The sequence below is a fragment of the Rutidosis leptorrhynchoides genome, chromosome 8 (genome assembly GCF_046630445.1).
Source record: "Rutidosis leptorrhynchoides isolate AG116_Rl617_1_P2 chromosome 8, CSIRO_AGI_Rlap_v1, whole genome shotgun sequence".
Taxonomy (NCBI): Eukaryota; Viridiplantae; Streptophyta; class Magnoliopsida; order Asterales; family Asteraceae; genus Rutidosis; species Rutidosis leptorrhynchoides.
This window is the reverse complement of record NC_092340.1, coordinates 50650945-50671337: the sequence shown is the minus strand read 5'-3', so window position 1 is coordinate 50671337 and position 20393 is coordinate 50650945. Positions and strand designations below refer to the sequence as shown.

The 20393-nt window shown below is 32.4% G+C and overlaps 1 protein-coding gene and 1 pseudogene across 1 annotated transcript; both read right to left on the bottom strand.

Annotated features, from left to right (window-relative positions):
* Nucleotides 1-5824: 5824 nt before the first annotated feature.
* On the bottom strand, nt 5825-7026 carry LOC139863390 (uncharacterized; annotated as a pseudogene).
* Nucleotides 6785-7561, bottom strand: LOC139863389 (putative RING-H2 finger protein ATL71). Its single transcript, XM_071852026.1, has 3 exons — nt 7105-7561; nt 6996-7002; nt 6785-6905 (listed from the first exon to the last, which is right to left on the bottom strand). Exons 1-3 carry the CDS (start codon nt 7559-7561, stop codon nt 6785-6787), a joined length of 585 nt encoding a protein of 194 aa, XP_071708127.1.
* Between the last annotated feature and the right edge of the window lie 12832 nt (nt 7562-20393).

Sequence of the window (20393 nt, the reverse complement as noted above, 5' to 3'; positions counted from 1 at the left end):
TTTAAGTTACCAAACGGTTCGACAAAAAGTTTAAGTTTACAAAAGTATAAAGTATAAATGAAACAACTTGCGACATAATATAAGTTGAAAATCACGGTTGCTATAAATAGCGTAAGTATGTATGCTTAAAGTTCGAATCCAAAGGTGCTATCACTAGCGTATGCATGTATGCTTGACCCCAAGCAAGTAATCAAAGTATGCGGAAGCATGTATCAATTAGCCAAGTATGAACCTGAGAAACATATAGAAAACTGTCAACGAAAAACGTTGGTGAAATCATAGGTGTATTTGTAAACGTATGTTTTTGAACCACAAGATTTTGTATAGTTGATTATCCAAATCGTTTGCATTCCAAAGATGTTGTTTGTATGTCGAGCACCCAATTATCAAGGCTTTAATGAATGGTACCTCTGAATCATAGTGTTAGAACCTACATTATACATGATAAAATTACATTTCATCCGCTAACGGTAGCGAACCCTCCGAATGAGGGTTCGTCAAACCCGTATGGCCACACAACATAATTTCACGCTTACACCCTACAAGTGTAACTAATGATAATTGAATTGAGGCTTTTTGTTCTAACTCGTACGTGAAATGTTTGTTTTCGTACTTGTGTTCAACGTATAAAAGTATAAACCGTATAAGTTTCTCATCCCATGATTTAAAAGTAATAAAGTTGTTGAAAGATGGCTCGTTATGACTCGATTATTATAGCATGTGAGTCAAATTGTCAAGTTTCATGCAAGGTATAAGTATAAAAGCATGTTAGAACGATTGCATAAGTGTTTGGTTAAGTTTGACTAAAAGTCAAACTTGGTCAAAGTCAACGGGGTCGGGTCGGGTTTCCAACCATTCCACATAAAAACGTAGTCATATATAAGCATGTTGGCAAAATTTCATGTTAAACGGAGTTGCGGTTAAGCGGGAACGAAACTGTGAAAAACAAAGTGGTTTTTGGTCAGGGGCACCTCGCGATCGCGAGGTCCAGATCATGCGATCGCGAGGTTGTGGTTTTCCATGCTGTTTGCTGAATTTTTGACTAGTGCACGAATTTAACTTCAAACAATCACAATTTATGAACCGTAAACAATTAGGACACGTATCTTATATCGTTGGAAAGGTAATTTAACGAGGAATATAACTAAACACATTTCATCAAACAAAAACATCATTTACAATAATCGAATCCTCGTCAAGTGATCATTAAAGGTTCATTTTCAAAGTTTCAAGTTCATAAATTGCATAAGATGATTCGGGAACTTAATACACACATATAATACGCTGTTTCGTAGGTAATTACGCATACAATACTACTAAACACTTACAAACAACATTGCAAGGCTTTTAATGCATCAAAAATCACATTTAAAGCTACCAAACCCTAACCAAAAATCACAAAATCAATAATCATGTTAGTGATGTTTTTTCAAGTCAACCTACACATCAAATTGAAGCTAATGATGCTAGTAACACATTTAATACATAAACTTTAACATTAAAACAAAATTTAATCAACCAAAATCAAGGATTAAATACACCCATTTCAAGTTCATGCTAGTTTATGCAAAACAACAAGATCGAGCAAATAAATTACATATTCATGCTAGACTCGAGCCATAGACACTAACTAACACCATTTCAAGGCTATAAAATGAATTTAGAAAAATCTAGAGTTTTTAGAAACCTTACCCCAAGTAGTGAAATTGGTACCAAATCGAAGAGGATGAAGAGAAGATCACGAATATGTAATTTGTTTTGATGTTTGCTTCCTTAAAATGATTTAGATGATGATTCTTTGTATTGTGAGTTTGAGAGAAAATGGTGGAAGTATTAAGAAAAATGAAAAGGAGATGGATAATGAATGGTGGAGATGGTAGGTTGACTAGTTGACCTTGTCAACTAGTTTGCCCACTAGACAACTTTGGTCCCTCGAGTTTAAAGCGGGTGCTTGAATAAACCACCGAATTTATTTTAAATACGCGAGAGTAAACGGGAGATGTTATAATCGAATAACGGAATTATTTAAGAATGTTAGTTAACAAAGATACGAATTTAGATGACGAAAAATATTATCTAAAAAAAAAAAGAGACGGCGTTAAAATTATTTAATGGAAAAATGCGGGATGTTACATTTTTAACAACGAACAATCTTCCATCTTTTTCCAACTGGTATTTTTGCTCACGATGATAATAAATAGCATTTCGTTCCCACAAATATGGACTACCAAATATAACTTGGCAAATGTCCAGTGAGACAACCTCGCAAATAACTTCATCAATGTATTGGTTAGTTATAGCGAAACGTAACTTACATTGGAGAGTGACCCTTGTAACCGTGTCTTTTTGAACCCAGCCCAGCGTATACGGATGTGGATGAGGAGTCGTTTCTAACCCCAAGCGTTTACAAGACTAGCCGAAACTAAATTCTTTTCGCTTCCCGTGTCGATGATTGCATTAATCAATTTTTGTTTTACCTGTAGTTTTAGTGTAAACAACTCCTCCTTCTCGGCATCCCCACTCAACGTGTTAGTCACCCGTGTCTTCTGGCCCGCTATTAAGGCTAAACTCTTATCCACCGAATTAATAGGCTCGAGTTCTACTACTCCATCGCATGTTGTAGTTGTTGTAGTACGCTTCCCCTTGTCCTTATTAAACTTTTTTGGCAACAAGGATAGGTTTGCCCTCCAGCACTTGTCTTTGGTGTGACCATCAATCATCCAATGTTCAAGGTACATGGTTGAGTTTGTGGATTTTTTTTTCTAAGTTCTAAGATTCATTCTTGGTTGTACTACTTTTCGATCCACCACCTTTACTTCGATCATCCTGGTTGAACGACCCCATCATGTTCTTCTCTTCTATTGCCATAACGATATTACTAGTGTTTGAGATGCTAGAAATAGAGTGCAATCGTAATTCTATCCCGATTTTTTGTGTCAAACCTACCACATATTTGGTGCAAGTCTCTTCAGTGTCAATGGCAATACCCAATGACACCGCAAGCCTCTGAAATTCGGTAGTATACTCCTGCACCAACTAGCCATTTTGTTGTCATAAATTGTGCCAACGAGTCCAAGGGTCTTGAGAATAACCCATAGGGTAAAATTCTTGGCGCAGTAATCTGACAAATTCAGACCACCTTACTTTGTCACCATGCAACGTCTTCAAATACGAATTCCACCAAGCCAAAGCGTGACTTGCTAGCTTCATACGAGCAAACGAAACCTTCTCGGTACTACCGAAACCATAAAGAGTGAAGTATATTTCGAGTTGATCGATCCACGAGTCTAATTTAACGGTGTCGATGATCCCATCATATGTGGGAATGCCGATCCTTGCCTCAACCTTAAAAGGCCTGTTTGATTTTCATCTTCGGCATCTGATTGTGAATTCGATTTATCGTCTATTCTCCCTTTCAATGGTGTTGCTCTAGCCTTGGGTTTCGATTATGTTTGTATCCACAATAGCACAGATTCAAGCTGGGATGTGAGTTTGTCCACTTTAGCAGAAAGTTTGGTTGAACAATGTGAAATCTCTTCATCTCCAGCCATTGTAGATGTTGATGCTTTATGGGTTGTCGACTTTCGATGCTTTTGTAATTCTAACAACGGTTCACCGGTTGCTTGATATGCGGATTTAGTGTGCACCATACACGAGGTAGGAACATGGCTCTGATACCACTTGATCTGTTATGAGATTTAAGTACACGGCGATCTCGTAAGGGTATAGAAGTTTACATTGATGTTTTGATAATTGAACAATAATTGAAGGAAGATATATATAAAAAACAATATAATATGGGAAAAATAAAAGTTTATTACTTTCTCTCTATGATTACATACAAAGTAACTAAAGGCTTAAAACCACTTTTTCTCTTTTGCTCACATATACATGAAACCAGAGGCCTTCCCTTCTTTCATTTTTATATCCCTACACACACACACATACACATACATACATACATACATACATACATACATACATACATACATACATACATACATACATACATACATACATACATATATATATATATATATATATATATATATATATATATATATATATATATATATATATATATATATATATATATATATATAAATGAAGCAACTATCTCCATAATCCTAAATAATCAGATCATGGGCCAACTCTCCCACTTTATGCGCACGTGGGGATGTGGAGCAAACATCACCAACTGATTTTATTCCAACTCTTTCTTCAACATATATATTTATAAAGAAATTATGTAAAAGAAGCTAGCTCTCCATGTCCTATGTAATTGTAACAACATGGGATTATGGGTGTGATCATGACTTTTTCTAACATGCCACTACCCACATTTTTAGTTGAGAAATTATTGAATCCACATTTGTTCTCGGATACGATTACGGGTATGAATCCTCCGGATCGATGAATGACCCAGTCGTTTAACATATGTAACACGGTTGGTACACTAGCCTAACGATCGTCAGTCAATCTTGGTCAAGTGCCCACATATATAAGGCATTTGGGGTAGAATCGTTATTTAATTATTCAATTTTCTCAAAATTCAGCCATCTTCATTTCTTTCTTATCTTCAAGACTCTTTTGCTTCGTTGGTCTTGTATTATACCTCATATTGCTAACAGTGTTCCTCGAGATATTTTTTCTTTTGTAATCCTTTATTTTTCAAAAATTTACAATCAACATCCCTCCGCCTAAATTCCGTTAAAAATGTCCGTTAACCTTTAACATTTGCCTTGCATGTGAAAGTAAATTCGTCTTTGTACATGTTTCTTCACTAAAAACGAAAGACCACCGGCGCAATTTTTTTTTTAGAATTTATATATTTAATTTATAAATTTATAATGTCAAATAAAAATCTATAAACATAATTGTATACTTACTTTTATTTTAATTTAATTTACTTTTAAATTTTTGTTTATCTACATTATACAAATTAAAAAATAAAAAGAGAAAATCAGATCTACATCTTCTTCATCATTCTTGCAAAGTCATCTTCATCTTCTTCATCACCGTCATCATGTTTAATCTTCATCATCGTCATCATGTTTAAATTTGGGCATTTTCATCTACCAATCTTTTAACCTAATTTTCAATCTCAATATCAACTTCAAATCAATTTTATAAGTTGCATCGTTATTCTCCAATACATATTTCGAGTTCGCATTACTTTTAAGAATCATGTATTTATTACAATTACTATTACTAGTACTATTACTATTACTACTCTTTCTAAAACATAAAGTTTTATGAATAATAAACTTTATATTCTTTACAAAGAGCACACGACATTTTGAATTTTATAAAAGATCACAAAACATTTTAGTTTTACAAATGAACGCGCACGTTCTATTTTACGAAAGAGCACAAAACTTTTTGCTTCTTACAAATGAACACATCTACTAAAACAAAACATATTTACTTTTTATGAATGAACACAGATCTTTTCGCTTATTACAAATAAACACGAAACTTTTCATTTTTTACAAATAAACATAAAACTTTTGAATTAATATAAATCAACCACATAACGTTTCACTTTTTAATAGCTACTCAAATTTTTATTAATATTAATATTAATATTAATATTATTATTATTATTATTATTATTATTATTATTATTATTATTATTATTATTATTATTATTATTATCTTCTGACGTTCAAAAAAAAAATATATATATTATTCTCTTCTCACCCATACTTCTTCCACGAAGTAATGCTAGTGATTTTAGATCCGGTAATCGGAACTCATATTGTTATACGTTTAGATGCTATTATCCTAAATGGATGTCAAATAAACAAAAATAATTAGTAATTTATATGATTAACATAAAAGACATACAATAGCAGAAGTTTTGCTTAAAATCGCGGCAACAATGACAACCTCTGTTACTGGATCCCTGCAAAGAAACAAATGGACGTTCGACGCATCAACGTTTTCGATGTTGTGACGGAAGCGGCGATTTCTGATTCGGAACGTCGGTGCCGGAGCTACTATACCTAAATCGCAAAATTGTTTACCATATGAAACACTTCCTTCTTCACTTCCATTCAAGGGAGATAACAACGAAGACGAGTTCGTTGACCTATACGACAACGAGAGCGACGAAGACGTTGTTTCCATAGCAGATTTATCGTATAGATATTCGTTTGAATTTTGCGTTAACTGGAACAAAACCGGTGCCGATTGTGTAGAAGTAGACGGACCGTAAGAATCGGAACAGTGAACGTCCGCGGAGAAAATGAGTGTGGCCAGTGCGTTTAATGGCGGATGGACTGGTAAAGTTGTGATATGTTAACTGGAACATGAGATTGAGATGTGCGGTAGATTGAATTCCAACGAAGTCAACGACCATGATTTGTTATTGTTGAAGGGAAGAACGTATTATATTATAAGAAAAAATAAAATAGGATATTAAAGAGGAAATTTGAAGAAAATAAAGGGAGTTATTTATTATAAAGGGAGGTCATAAAAGAGATGATGAAGTAGGTTGACTTTTTTTGGAATTCGATATAAAAAACGACAAATATAGAAGGCCTTTTATATAGAATTAAATATTCGATCGGACGAAATTACCCTCACATTCGTTGCACATTTGAGGAGTTAACGATTAATGCATAACGCCAGTTAATCTGGGGTATCAACCACGTAATTAAAGCAAACGTTAGGTATCAACGACGCAAAATTTAAAGTTTAGGTGTTGTGACGAAAATGTGAACAAACCACAAGTACCAACGGCGTAATTTTTTCTTTTCTAAGTCCCGCTAACTCAACTTCAACAAATTGAAAAACGTGCAATCACGTACATATTGTTGGAATCATCGGTTTCCACACGTAATTTTACTCGGTTCAGGTTCCACTCAAGATATGGACCCTTCCTTGCATAAACCCAAACTCTACACCAAATATACACTAAAAACTAAAATACGCACGCCAATTTTGACATTATACGATAATACCAAACTTTGTCTTATTTCGATATTTACAATATGCCTGAAAAAATACATAAAGGAAAAATAATTAATACATATAGAAGTAAAAAATGTATTGTCGATCATACTTAAGTTTATGTATTCAAAACAAGTGGTGATTTACGGCACACAGGACAAGTTGGATGAACCTTTAACCACGTATCTATACATTTGACATGAAAAAAGTGACCACATTCGGGTAACAACCGGATCACATCCGACGGGTTATAATCCGCTAAGCATACAGAACAATCATTGCTGTTATTCTCTTTGTGATGGATCATGACATCAGAATAAACAAAAGTTGGGAACGTCACAAGGACATTGTCATCAAGGCCGTTAGAGAATTTTATAACATGATTATTGTCGTCTATGTTGTCGTTTGTGATGGCAAACGAAATAACGGGTGGTAGTGGTGGTGGTGATTGAAAGCGTAAGCGGCGCTTGTAGATGTAAGAGATATAAGAGATGGTTATGAGGATGAAGAAACCGAAGAAGAATCCGAGTGCGTATATGTAGAGGACACCTCGGTTAGTTTCCTCCGAGTCGTTGGTGTCATTTGATGTTTCTCCGTTGTCCATTTTTGATTTGGTGATGATTTTGTTTTGTGGATGAAGAGAATAGAAGAAAAATGAAGTCGTGTTGGACTTTAATATGTATGCAAAGTTTGAAAAGAAAAGTAGAAGGTAGATATGGTCTATGACTCTTGAGTTGAATCGAATTTTCATGATTTTTAATTAATAATAATAATAATAATAATAATAATAATAATAATAATAATAATAATAATAATAATTAATAATTTATAATATAATAATATCATATACGGAGTACATAGATGACAAGTGGATATGATATGTGTGCCCACGGTTGGGCCATTGCGATATAAAATACTCCTATGTCTTAAAAAAAAAATTTACTCCTATGTCTTTATGTCTTAAAAAAAATTTTTGATTTAAAAGAGGTATTATAAATTATAAATGTCATAGTATAAGGAGTATATCTTTATATATAAAGTAATCTCGATTAAACTTATTTAATATGTGAGTTATTGTAATAAATGAGAATAAATTAGTAAGTTTAATATTATTTAATTGTCATTTTATGTAAACGGACAATTATTTTGGGAGGGATACAAATAATAATAAAGAAACTTCTTTTTTGACTAAGAGAGTATTTAATTAGCTTGTTTTATGGAACATTATATGTACTTAATCTTACGTTGAAAAAGTGGTTTTTTTATAAGTATTTTTAAGAAGACTCATGAGTAATAATTGGTTCTTTTAGGTATACTAACTAATAATTAATGTTGGTCAATATAAATAGATACGGAGTAGATTTTTTCTATTGAGGTTAATTGAAAGATTATCTAAAAAGGACGAGTTTTTTTTTTTACAGTAATTAAAATATATGCCGTTTAATCGGGTGATCAATTAGGATTCTAGGTTACTTAGACGTACGAGTCGCCAATAATATCATGTTGTTATCAAGCTATTTACTGTTACTATTTCATTAATATTGTTTATTGTATATGTAGACTTGGGTTACAAAATTATTGGATGAATTTCATAAATCCACAATTTTAAATGAGATATCAGCGAATCAACGTGACAGCTTCTACGAAAAGGACTAGCATATTTAAAGTAACCATGTATTTAGTTAAAGATTATTGTATGTCTAGAAGTATACCAGTTAATTACACAGTAGGAAAGTCATACATACAACCACAAACAAGTAAAATACATCGTTTTTACATCTCCAAACGTACATGCAACAATTAGGTGTCGGTATTATTTTGGCTAAAAGAAAATAAGTAGTTGTTGATCTCACATACATCGGTGGATGAAAGATATATGTGTTATTTTCTTAATTATAAAAGAAAGTTGTCCGAGATGGATGTAAGAAGTTATAGATGAACTCATTTGTTATAAAATTAATATTAATTTTCAAATTACATCAATTAATACATTTTAAGTATCTGATTAATTTATTTCTTTCTCTTGTCTAAGAGTTGTATTAGAAATCTTTGAAGAGTGTAGTCGATTATAAGAGCTTTGTCTATATCATTATAACAATTTGTGATATAGTGAATTTCTTTCTTCGAATGTCTGTGGTTCTTTTTCCGGTTTTGGAGTTTTCATGTTAAATTATTTTGTCTTTATTTCTTTACTTTTTTTTTTCATTGGTCGTGTGCTGGAAATTAGTGAGACCGTTTTTTTCTCAACAACTGATATCAGAACCTCATGTTTGACGGGGGTCTCGGTTATTGATATCGGCTAAAAAGTCACGTTTTTACCCCCGATATTAACCTCTAAAATAATCAATTAATAAACTTTATCGAAGATTTAAGCGTTTATTTGCTTTATTTGGTAGATCAAGTGATTATGAAGAATCGAAGAAAACAGACTTACAACGAAGAATTTAGAGCGAAAACGATGGAAGTCAAGTTACAACCGGTGACCAGAGTTACGATCATGTGCAAAAACCAAGTCAGAGCCTCGACCACCCTGAACGACAGCTTGGAACGCGTGGCGTATAAATGAACGGGTTCCCATAACGGCTTGCCATGAACGTGCATATAGAGCGACTAACTCATGAACGATTGATTGAACGTGTGCCTTGAGCGGCTAAATGGAACGGCTGGACCCCATATGAATGGGTGTATGGAACGGCTTGTCCATGTTGATTTTCTAAAAATAGGCTCATTTGTCATCAATTTTTCACACACTTCCCTCTCTCACAATCTCACTCGCTCACTAGTTTCTCTCTTTAGGATTATAATAATAATTATCGATTAGCGATAATTACTTAAAGTTAGCGTTAAAAGGAGTCTGTAGCAGATTGGAGGTGTGTCAGAAGTTGTCACGATTATCTAGTAATTATCTTTTAGTGTATGTTAATGTCTTTCATTATTAATATGCTAAATATTGCTATTGCCATGAATAACGAGTAGTTATCATTAAGTGTATGTTACGATGTAGTTAGTTATAATGTTGAAATATAAAAAGTGAAATGTGATGTTGTCATAATACTATCCAATTATGCTTTAAACCCAATCATTTTCCAACTAATAGAACGTGGTTATCAACTTTGTTATTTGGACGTCGCGAACCTCAATACCGTAGTATACTGTCTGTCTCAAAACCTTGGTTAAGAAAACTCTGCCGGATACATAGTGTGTTGGACAGAGGCACAACGGTTGTAGTCAGTCCACCTACATTACAAACTCCGACATATGAATCTTTCATAATGGAACGTCTGTCCAAGAGCTTGGAGTACAAAGTTGGCCTTAGAGCTACGCGGTGTAGTCACCGACATAATAAACATAGTAAGAACGTTCTAAGGCACAACGATTATAGTAGGTTGTAACACTGCTATTGTAACGACCCGTCAAAATCGCTATTGACGCGGTACGTTATTCATTGATTTCATAGTGAGGTTTTGACATCTACATGATACGTTTTGTAAACATTGCATTCTTTTGAAAAGGCACACCATAAATGAATATCTAATTCCAAAGTTTTTGACATCTGATGATTTCTACATATAGACAATCACCGTAAATAATAGTAGTTTACAATAATACATCCGTTGACAATGCAGTCAAAATAAGATACATGGTGATGATTTTGTGAATGCAAAGTTTTCTCCAATAAAGCATGTATGACTCCATGCACATAGCTTGTATAACGTATAAGCAAACAGCGGAAGACTTCTAGGAACCTGAGAATAAACATGCTTAAAAGTGTCAACACAAAGGTTGGTGAGTTCATAGTTTTAATATTGCGCATACTCTGTATATAAAGGTGGATCACAAGATTTCAGTTGTTTCATCCAGAAACGTTTATCAAAATATTGTACAAGATTGAGCACCCTGGTAAGTAAACTTAACGTATATATAATAAGTACCCCTGTTTTAACATACATGCAACCAACATGTACAATACACGCAAACCAGCGTGTACTAAACTCAAATAGCATACGTCCGCTTTATAGTTCAGGCTAGGGTCTCTATACCTGGAACGGACGGGTCAAGCCCTATGGATCCATATACAACTATTCACGCCCACAAGTTCTTATAACTGGCAGTTACTAGTTACCAAAGCTAAGGAATTTCTGGTTCAAGCTCAGTGTAGAATTTAGTATGTACTTGTATCCATTGCGTTTAAAATAAATTGCATGTATTCTTAGCTCAAAAATATAGATTGCAAAAGCAATTAAAAATGGAGCAAATGAAACTCACATATCAATATTGTGGTTCAATATTGTAGGAAAAGTATGCAGACGCAATGAAAATGATAAATGAAAGGTTAGCCTTTGATTCACCCATGGTACCCACGAACATTACCCATAACCTCCATAGCTATAACCCATAATTTCCCTAGCTTCATCTGGCTCGAACACTCGTTTTGAAAATCACCCGAACATAACCCCGTCGTATTTTATGTATATTATTATTTTTGTATCATAAAAATAATAATACTAATAATAATAAGATTGATAATAATAATATTAAGAATAATAATAAAATATTGATACTATGAAGTAACAAGTGTGTTTTAAAAAAAATGACGAAGTGTAATCCATCTATCTATCCATATGCGTATATATATAGAGATATAGATGTAGATATTTTAAATTTAATAATATAATAATATATTAACATATAATATAATAATATAATAATAATATAGAATCAAACGTGGGATTTAAAAGCCGCCCATGTTTTGTCATTTCTACCGACAGTTTTTACGAACCGGTATTTCGTACTCTGTTGCTAATAATTGACGGGTAAAAGTATAAATAAAAAGAATTCTACTTTTTATAATTGAATACATATATTTATTTTAGTCTTAAGCTTTATAAAACTAGTTGTAAAAAGGTCCATTTATTTATAAAATTACTATATACGTTCGATGTAGAGTGTACGTACTAGTCTGCTGATCATTGTGTGCCACCGTAAATTACTGAATTCGTTTAATTCAATCGAATTAACGAATTTTAATATTTTAAAAAGTCGTATTTATTAAATACTTCAGATGTATTTTATGTAACTTCTAATTAATAATTTCTATCATGTCGCTTTCATGTGAATAGTAAATTAATTAATTTCGTTTCATTTACTATTCATATGAATAGTAAATGAATTAATTTCGATTCAAGTATTTAAGTTACATTGTTGTACATTGTGCTTTACAGGTTGTACATTTTTGATTTAATTGCGTTTCTTTTTATAAATTAAAAAATATACATCATAAAAATAAAACGATCATATACGTAAAAATTTTAATTTTAAATTGCATCATTCAATAGTAAATTTTTATCGTTTCGTATATAAATATTATTCGCATGTTTCCGTATATATAATTATCACAAGTTATGACGTTCGTGAATCGTTAGACAAACAGGGTGGTCAACCGTTATATATAACTCATTTATAAAAGTTATAAAACTTGTCAAAATGCATTGCTTATCATGACAAAAATATTAAATCATATAGAGAATTGGTTTAAATATGTCGAAATTTTCCGGTCATCACGGTACCTCCCTGTTAAAGAAAATTTCATCCCGAAATTTGAGTGGGGTTGTCATGGTTAACAATAAGAAAGTTTTCATGACGAATATGAGTTGATATCTAGAGTTTTATCATTATTAAGTAATATAGATAAAACAATACGATTATTCGAAGCGTATGAGAGAAGCTATCGCAAAAGAGTGAAATGATGAAATCAAAGATTCGTTTCAACTCTTGACGTAATCACGGTTAATTTTCGAGATTTAAGGAAGTTAAACAAGATTTTCGTAATCTATATAAGATTTGATTAAGGAAATTAGGATCTTCTTTAATTAAATGCGGTAACCTGCCTCTATTGCTATGTCCGTTATTTCGCTATACATCAACCTCTCCCGTCCCATTATTTTCATCACTCCTCCATCTTCTTCCTCATTTCATACTTTCCAAAAGATTGTGAAAATGCTTCATCCAGTTCTGATCCTTGATCTCATTCTGACTATCAGCACAATCATCCTTCTATTCCAACTCCCATCGGAGGAATCTGTTTACTTCTACTTCACTCTTGGGGTAGTGGTTTTCATAATCCTTCCTTGCATTTATCTTTCCATAATTATTGACATCTACGGTTAATGATCCCTTCTGTTTGCTGTGATTTATACTCCTATATTTCGAAGCTTTGTGCTATTGTTTTCTCTTCTCAACTTTGTGTGAAGCAAATAATGGTCCAGAATTTGTAGGTATGAAGTTTCGGATGAACATAACTAATGTTCTAAGAAAGAAATGGTAATAGCACGATCTGACTTGTTAAATTACCAGAAAATCACGGAAAAGACCGAATCATCAAGAAAAATATTTTCTTGAAGTGTTTAGAGGTTAAATAGAATGAAAGAGTTATGTAACATGGCACATGATAAGGGTATGATCTGTGAACCTTTATCACGTTCCATTAGAAACTCAGCATGACTTACTGTAATATAACCACGTTGGTCCGACGTCATTATATTATATTAACTCATGCTTCAATTCCCAACACTACTTCAAAAACATCTATTTTTCGAATTTTTCAGAATTTAAAAACTAAAATAGTTTCTTTTATGATGTAACACAGATTGCGCGAAGAGATAAATAATTTCGGATAATAATAGTTATGAAGATATCTTCAGAAATATCGAAGATATTTATAATGAAAGATATGATGATATCTTAGAATTTCTAATATCGAAGGATGATGAAGAAAATTTGTTAGTAAAGGTTTGGAGTCAGGAGCAAGGTATTCGTTAATGACTTCAGCAGATACTGAATCATTTGGATTCTTTGAAGGTAGATTTAGTATTTGTGATTTGTCCACAGCCTCCTTCATGGTTTGCTCTATCCGTTTTTCAGTACCAAATTTTCTCATTTTCTGAGCTTTTTCACCACGCTATTCTTTATCATCAAACTTTTGACTGTTAAGGCTGTCTACAATTTTCGCTGCTTCATCAGCTTTTCCAAAACTCAAAGAATTGTTTCGTAGACTAGGTGTTTTTCAGAATTTCAGAATTGAAGTACAATAGACGTTATATGTAAAAGCGCTGCGATATTCGAAATAATGATTGATGATTCCCGGTATTTAGTATGGCAATTGTCGTTACATGATACAGATGAGTACATAACAGGGTTTCAATGAATGAATATCGTGATTTTTTGGAGAGACTTTCGCCAAAGAGTAATGAAGTTGTTGGTATGTTTACTGTTAATATTGTGGAATATAAAAGGTTCCCTGGTAACAAAAACGTATATATCGAGGTTATAATAAGGTTAATCTGAAAAGTTGAAGTTGACTGGTTGGAAGGGTGACAACACTGGGTACCTTAAAAAGGAATTGCAAGGTTATTTTCGGTAATAACAATTCTAAAGGATCTAGCACAGATACGTGTTAAACTTTTATTTTGGTTTTGAGAGTTTCCAGGTGCATAACTATATGCACATATCTTTCTTTTCGCAGATAATGTGTGGTTGGATCATCCTCTAGATTGTTTCTAAATTGAGGTGTTTTCAAGAATCATGAAGGGTTTGAACGTAGATTGTAATCGTCAATATACATATGATGTTCTAGAATTTTGAATGATACAAATATTTTTCTGGGTTTTATGAATAGAAGTGACGTCTTAGCACCGTTTTGAAGTCAAAGTATAGCGTTGAAAGATGTAGGAATCTAAGAGTGGTGCTATCTGTTATATCTTGACTTGGATTCTGGATTCTGATATGTTTAAAACCATAATATGTAATTGAATTTGAGTGAGAAAGGTTGTTCTGATTTCTATGAAAGAATGTATATCGTTGTGAAAGTAGTGAATATGGTTAATGATTATCGAGTAATTTAAGAATGTACAGTGTAACATATTAACGTGAAATCTAAATATTTCTCGGGTATTACCTACCCGTTAAAATATTTTCACAATTAATAGTTTGTACAAAAAGAATTTTTATTACAATCTTTATGAATTTATATGAATGTATATTTTCTTCAGATGTAATACAGATTTAATGAGTTAATATTCTATTAAACTCGTTTGATTTTCGGCTCGAACTAGAAATGAATAATCTCTAAAACATTAGAGATTACATAATCTTCGCAGAGTATTTCACTAATGTAATCAATACTTCATTATTTATTCTTATTAATATTCCTCAGTGAAGGATGTTGGTGCTCGTGGAATTCTTGTGAATTTCGCAAGGTACGAATGATGTTTTCTCGAAAGTTTCGAGTACATCAAAAAGGAAAGTGTAAAATCAAACATGTAAATGAATAATACACTTGGTTTATTATGAAATGGAATTATTGAGTTGAAACAGAGATTATAGTTAACGATGGTTAAGTCGTTAACTAAGGATGTGCATCATAGCATATTAGTAATATGAATTAACCGAGTAGTACTTACCCTTTAAAAATTTATACGTAATAGCTTAGTACAAAAAGATATATTATGGCTTCTAAAATTCATAGATATATATATATATATATATATATATATATATATATATATATATATATATATATATATATATATATATATATATATATATATATAATATAAATTCTTTGGAAATAATGAGTTAATACTCCATAACTCGTTATTTCAATATATCCATTGGTGATTGTGGTGTCGATATCGTCGATGGTTATGGAGCCGGTGGAGCTGGTGGAGCTTGTGGTGTTACAGGTGTCGCTGGTGTTGGTGATACTGATGGTGATGCTGGTGGTACTTCTCGTGACGCTTGTATAAGAAGTCTAGCTTGTAAATTACGCATCATTCTTGTCAGGGTTTCTACTCTCCCTTCTATCATCTCTATCCATTCACTCGTCAGATTTAGAACTAGAATAAGTAATCTCTAAAACTTTAGATATTACATAATCGCCGTAGAATATTTCTCAAATGAACTTATGAATCAATACTTCATCGTTTATTGTTGTTGGTACTCTTTGGTATCTACAGTGCGTATGACATTGATGTTCGAGGTACAGATTGTGATGTTAAGGCATGTGATGTGGATGTTGTTGTTGGTGGTGGTAATGGTACTGTTGGTGTTGATGATGGTACTGTTGATGTCGGTGTTGCTTGCGATGCCTGCAAGTTGCGCATCATACTCTCCAAAGCCACTACTTGAGCGCGACGCTCGTTGACTTCTTCTATTACACCGGGATGATTGGCGGTTCAGACGAGCAGATGAATAAGATTTAGAATAGTATATGTTACGTAATCGTTGCGAGCTATTCTGAAAATGAGGGTGAAAATGGTGTTACGGATTGGTTCGCCGGTAAGTGCTTCAGGTTCTTCGCCCAAAGGGAAATGTGGTGGCTGGAAAGGATCACCTTCTTCCTGTCTCCAATGATTAATTAGATTACGAACCCATCCCAAATTCATCCAGAATAGATGATGGCTAATTGGGTGATCCATTCCGGTTACGCTACTTTCGGAGCTCATGTAGAAATCCATATCGGAATAGCTGTCGGAATATGAGGAACTCGAACTAGATGCGGGATCCATCTTTTATAATCAGGGAAATGATTTTTGATATGAAATAGATTATAGGACTTAGATTGGTATTCTTCAATACATAATTTACATATGTATATATAATACTAAAATCCCATAAATTACGGAGGAATCTTCGAAAGATGTCAGACAAAGTTTACAGTAACAGATATGCTAAGATATGAATTCATCTGTACACTATCTATACAATAGATGCAGGAAAACGTGTCTAGAATTAAGAATGATAAGTATGTAATTTTCGACAAGAAATGATAAGCAAAAATGGGCAAAAACAGATACGGTCATAGTCCAGGCTCACTAATGCATCCTAACAATTACCAGTTAAACACACTAATGCAAATTCTGGTTCCCTATGACCTCAAGCTCGGATACCAACTGTAACGACCCGTCAAAATCGCTATTGACGAGGTACGTTATTCATTGATTTCATAGTGAGGTTTTGACCTTTACATGATACGTTTTGTAAACATTGCATTCTTTTGAAAAGGCACACCATAAATGAATATATAATTCCAAAGTTTTTGACATCTGATGATTTATACATATAGACAATCACCGTAAATAATAGTTTACAATAATACATCCGTTGATAATGCAGTCAAAATAAGATACATGGTGATGATTTTGTGAATGCAAAGTTTTCTCCAATAAAGCATGTATGACTCCATGCACATAGCTTGTATAACGTATAAGCAAACAGCGGAAGACTTCTAGGAACCTGAGAATAAACATGCTTAAAAGTGTCAGCACAATGGTTGGTGAGTTCATAGTTTTAATATTGCGCATACTCTGTATATAAAGGTGGATCACAAGATTTCAGTTGTTTCATCCAGAAACGTTTATCAAAATATTGTACAAGATTGAGCACCCTGGTAACTAAACTTAACGTATATATAATAAGTACCCCTGTTTTAACATACTTGCAACCAGCGTATACTAAACTCAAATAGCATACGTCCGCTTTATAGTTCAGGCTAGGGTCTCTATACCTGGAACGGACGGGGATGTCAAACCCTATGGATCCATATACAACTATTCACGTCCACCAGTTCTTATAACTGGCAGTTACTAGTTACCAAAGCTAAGGGATTTCTGGTTCAAACTCAGTGTAGAATTTAGTATGTACTTGTATCCATTGCGTTTAAAATAAATTGCATGTATTCTCAGCCCAAAAATATAGATTGCAAAAGCAATTAAAAATGGAGCAAATGAAACTCAGATATCAATATTGTGGTTCAATATTGTAGGAAAAGTATGCAGACGCAACGAAAATGACAAATGAAAGGTTAGCCTTTGATTCACCCATGGTACCCACGAACATTACTCATAACCTCCATAGCTATAACCCATAATTTCCCTAGCTTCATCTGGCTCGAAAACTCGTTTTGAAAATCACCCGAACATAACCCCGTCGTATTTTATGTATATTATTATTTTTGTATCATAAAAATAACAATACTAATAATAATAAGATTGATAATAATAATATTAAGAATATAATAAAATATTGATATTATGAAGTAACAAGTGTGTTTTAAAAAAAAATAACGAAGTGTAATCCATCTATCTATCCATATGCGTATATATATAGAGATATAGATGTAGATATTTTAAATTTAATAATATAATAATATATTAACATATAATATAATAATATAATAAAATAATAATATAATAATATAATAATAATATAGAATCAAACGTGGGATTTAAAAGCCGCCCATGTTTTTTCATTTCTACCGACAGTTTTTACGAACCGGTATTTCGTACTTTGTTGCTAATAATTGATGGGTAAAAATATAAATAAAAAGAATTCTACTTTTTATAATTGAATACATATATTTATTTTAGTCTTAAGCTTTATAAAACTAGTTGTAAAAAGGTCCATTTATTTATAAAATTACTATATATGTTCGATGTAGAGTGTACGTACTAGTCTGCTGATCATTCTGTGCCATCGTAAATTACTGAATTCGTTTAATTCAATCGAATTAACGAATTTTAATATTTTAAAAAGTCGTATTTATTAAATACTTCAGGGGTATTTTATGTAACTTCTAATTAATAATTTCTATCATGTCGCTTTCATGTGAATAGTAAATTAATTAATTTCGTTTCATTTACTATTCATATGAATAGTAAATGAATTAATTTCGATTCAAGTATTTAAGTTACATTGTTGTACATTGTGCTTTACAGCTTGTACATCTTTGATTTAATTGTGTTTCTTTTTATAAATTAAAAAATATACATCATAAAAATAAAACGATCATATACGTAAAAATTTTAATTTTAAATTGCATCATTCAATAGTAAATTTTTATCGTTTCGTATATAAATATTATTCGCATGTTTCCGTATATATAATTATCACAAGTTATGACGTTCGTGAATCGTTAGACAAACAGGGTGGTCAACCGTTATATAAAACTCATTTATAAAAGTTATAAAACTTGTCAAAATGCATTGTTTATCATGACAAAAATATTAAATCATATAGAGAATTGGTTTAAATATGTCGAAATTTTCCGGTCATCACAGTACCTCCCTGTTAAAGAAAATTTCGTCCCGAAATTTGAGTGGGGTTGTCATGGTTAACAATAAGAAAGTTTTCATGACGAATATGAGTTGATATCTAGAGTTTTATCATTATTGAGTAATATAGATAAAACAATTCGATTATTCGAAGCGTATGAGAGAAGCTATCGCAAAAGAGTGAAATGATGAAATCAAAGATTCGTTTCAACTCTGACGTAGTCATTGTTAATATTCGAGATTTAAGGAAGTTAAACAAGATTTTTGTAATCTATATAAGATTTGATTAAGGAAATTATGATCTTCTTTAATTAAATGCGGTAACCTGCCTCTATTGCTATGTCCGTTATTTCGCTATAAATCAACCTCTCTCGTCCCATTATTTTCATCACTCCTCCATCTTCTTCCTCATTTCATACTTTCCAAAAGATTGTAAAAATGCTTCATCCAGTTCTGATCCTTGATCTCATTCTGACTATCACCACAATCATCCTTCTATTCCAACTCCCATCGGAGGAATCTGTTTACTTCTACTTCGCTCTTGGGGTAGTGGTTTTCATAATCCTTCTTTGCATTTGTCTTTCCATAATTATTGACATCTACGGTTAATGATCCCTTCTGTTTGCTGTGATTTATACTCCTATATTTCGAAACTTTGTGCTATTGTTTTCTCTTCTCGACTTTGTGTGAAGCAAATAATGGTCCAGAATTTATAGGTATGAAGTTTCGGATGAACATAACTAATGTTCTAAGAAAGAAATGGTAATAGTTATGAAGATATCTTCAGAAATATTGAAGATATTTATAATGAAAGATATGATGATATCTTAGAATTTCTAATATCGAAGGATGATGAAGAAAATTTGTTAGTAAAGGTTTAGAGTCAGGAGCAAGGTATTCGTTAATGACTTCAGCAGATACTGAATCATTTGGATTCTTTGAAGGTAGATTTAGTCTTTGTGATTTGTCCACAGCCTCCTTCATGGTTTGCTCTATCCGTTTTTCAGTACCAAATTTTCTCATTTTCTGAGCTTTTTCATCACGCTATTCTTTATTGATGTCATGCGAGGTGTATATAAAATAGTTTATATTTTACTAGGAAAAACTATTTAAATACGATACAATTTTACACAAGATATTTATTTATTTATAGAATGGATATACTTAAACCTTGCTACAACACTTATAGGCAGTGTACCTAATCGTACAGTAGTGTAGTTTTTAGTAAGTCCGGTTCGTTCCACAGGGAAATCTTTAAACAAAGCTCAACGCTATATTAGTTTACTTTTATAAAAATACAAATATATATATAAGTAATATTATTAT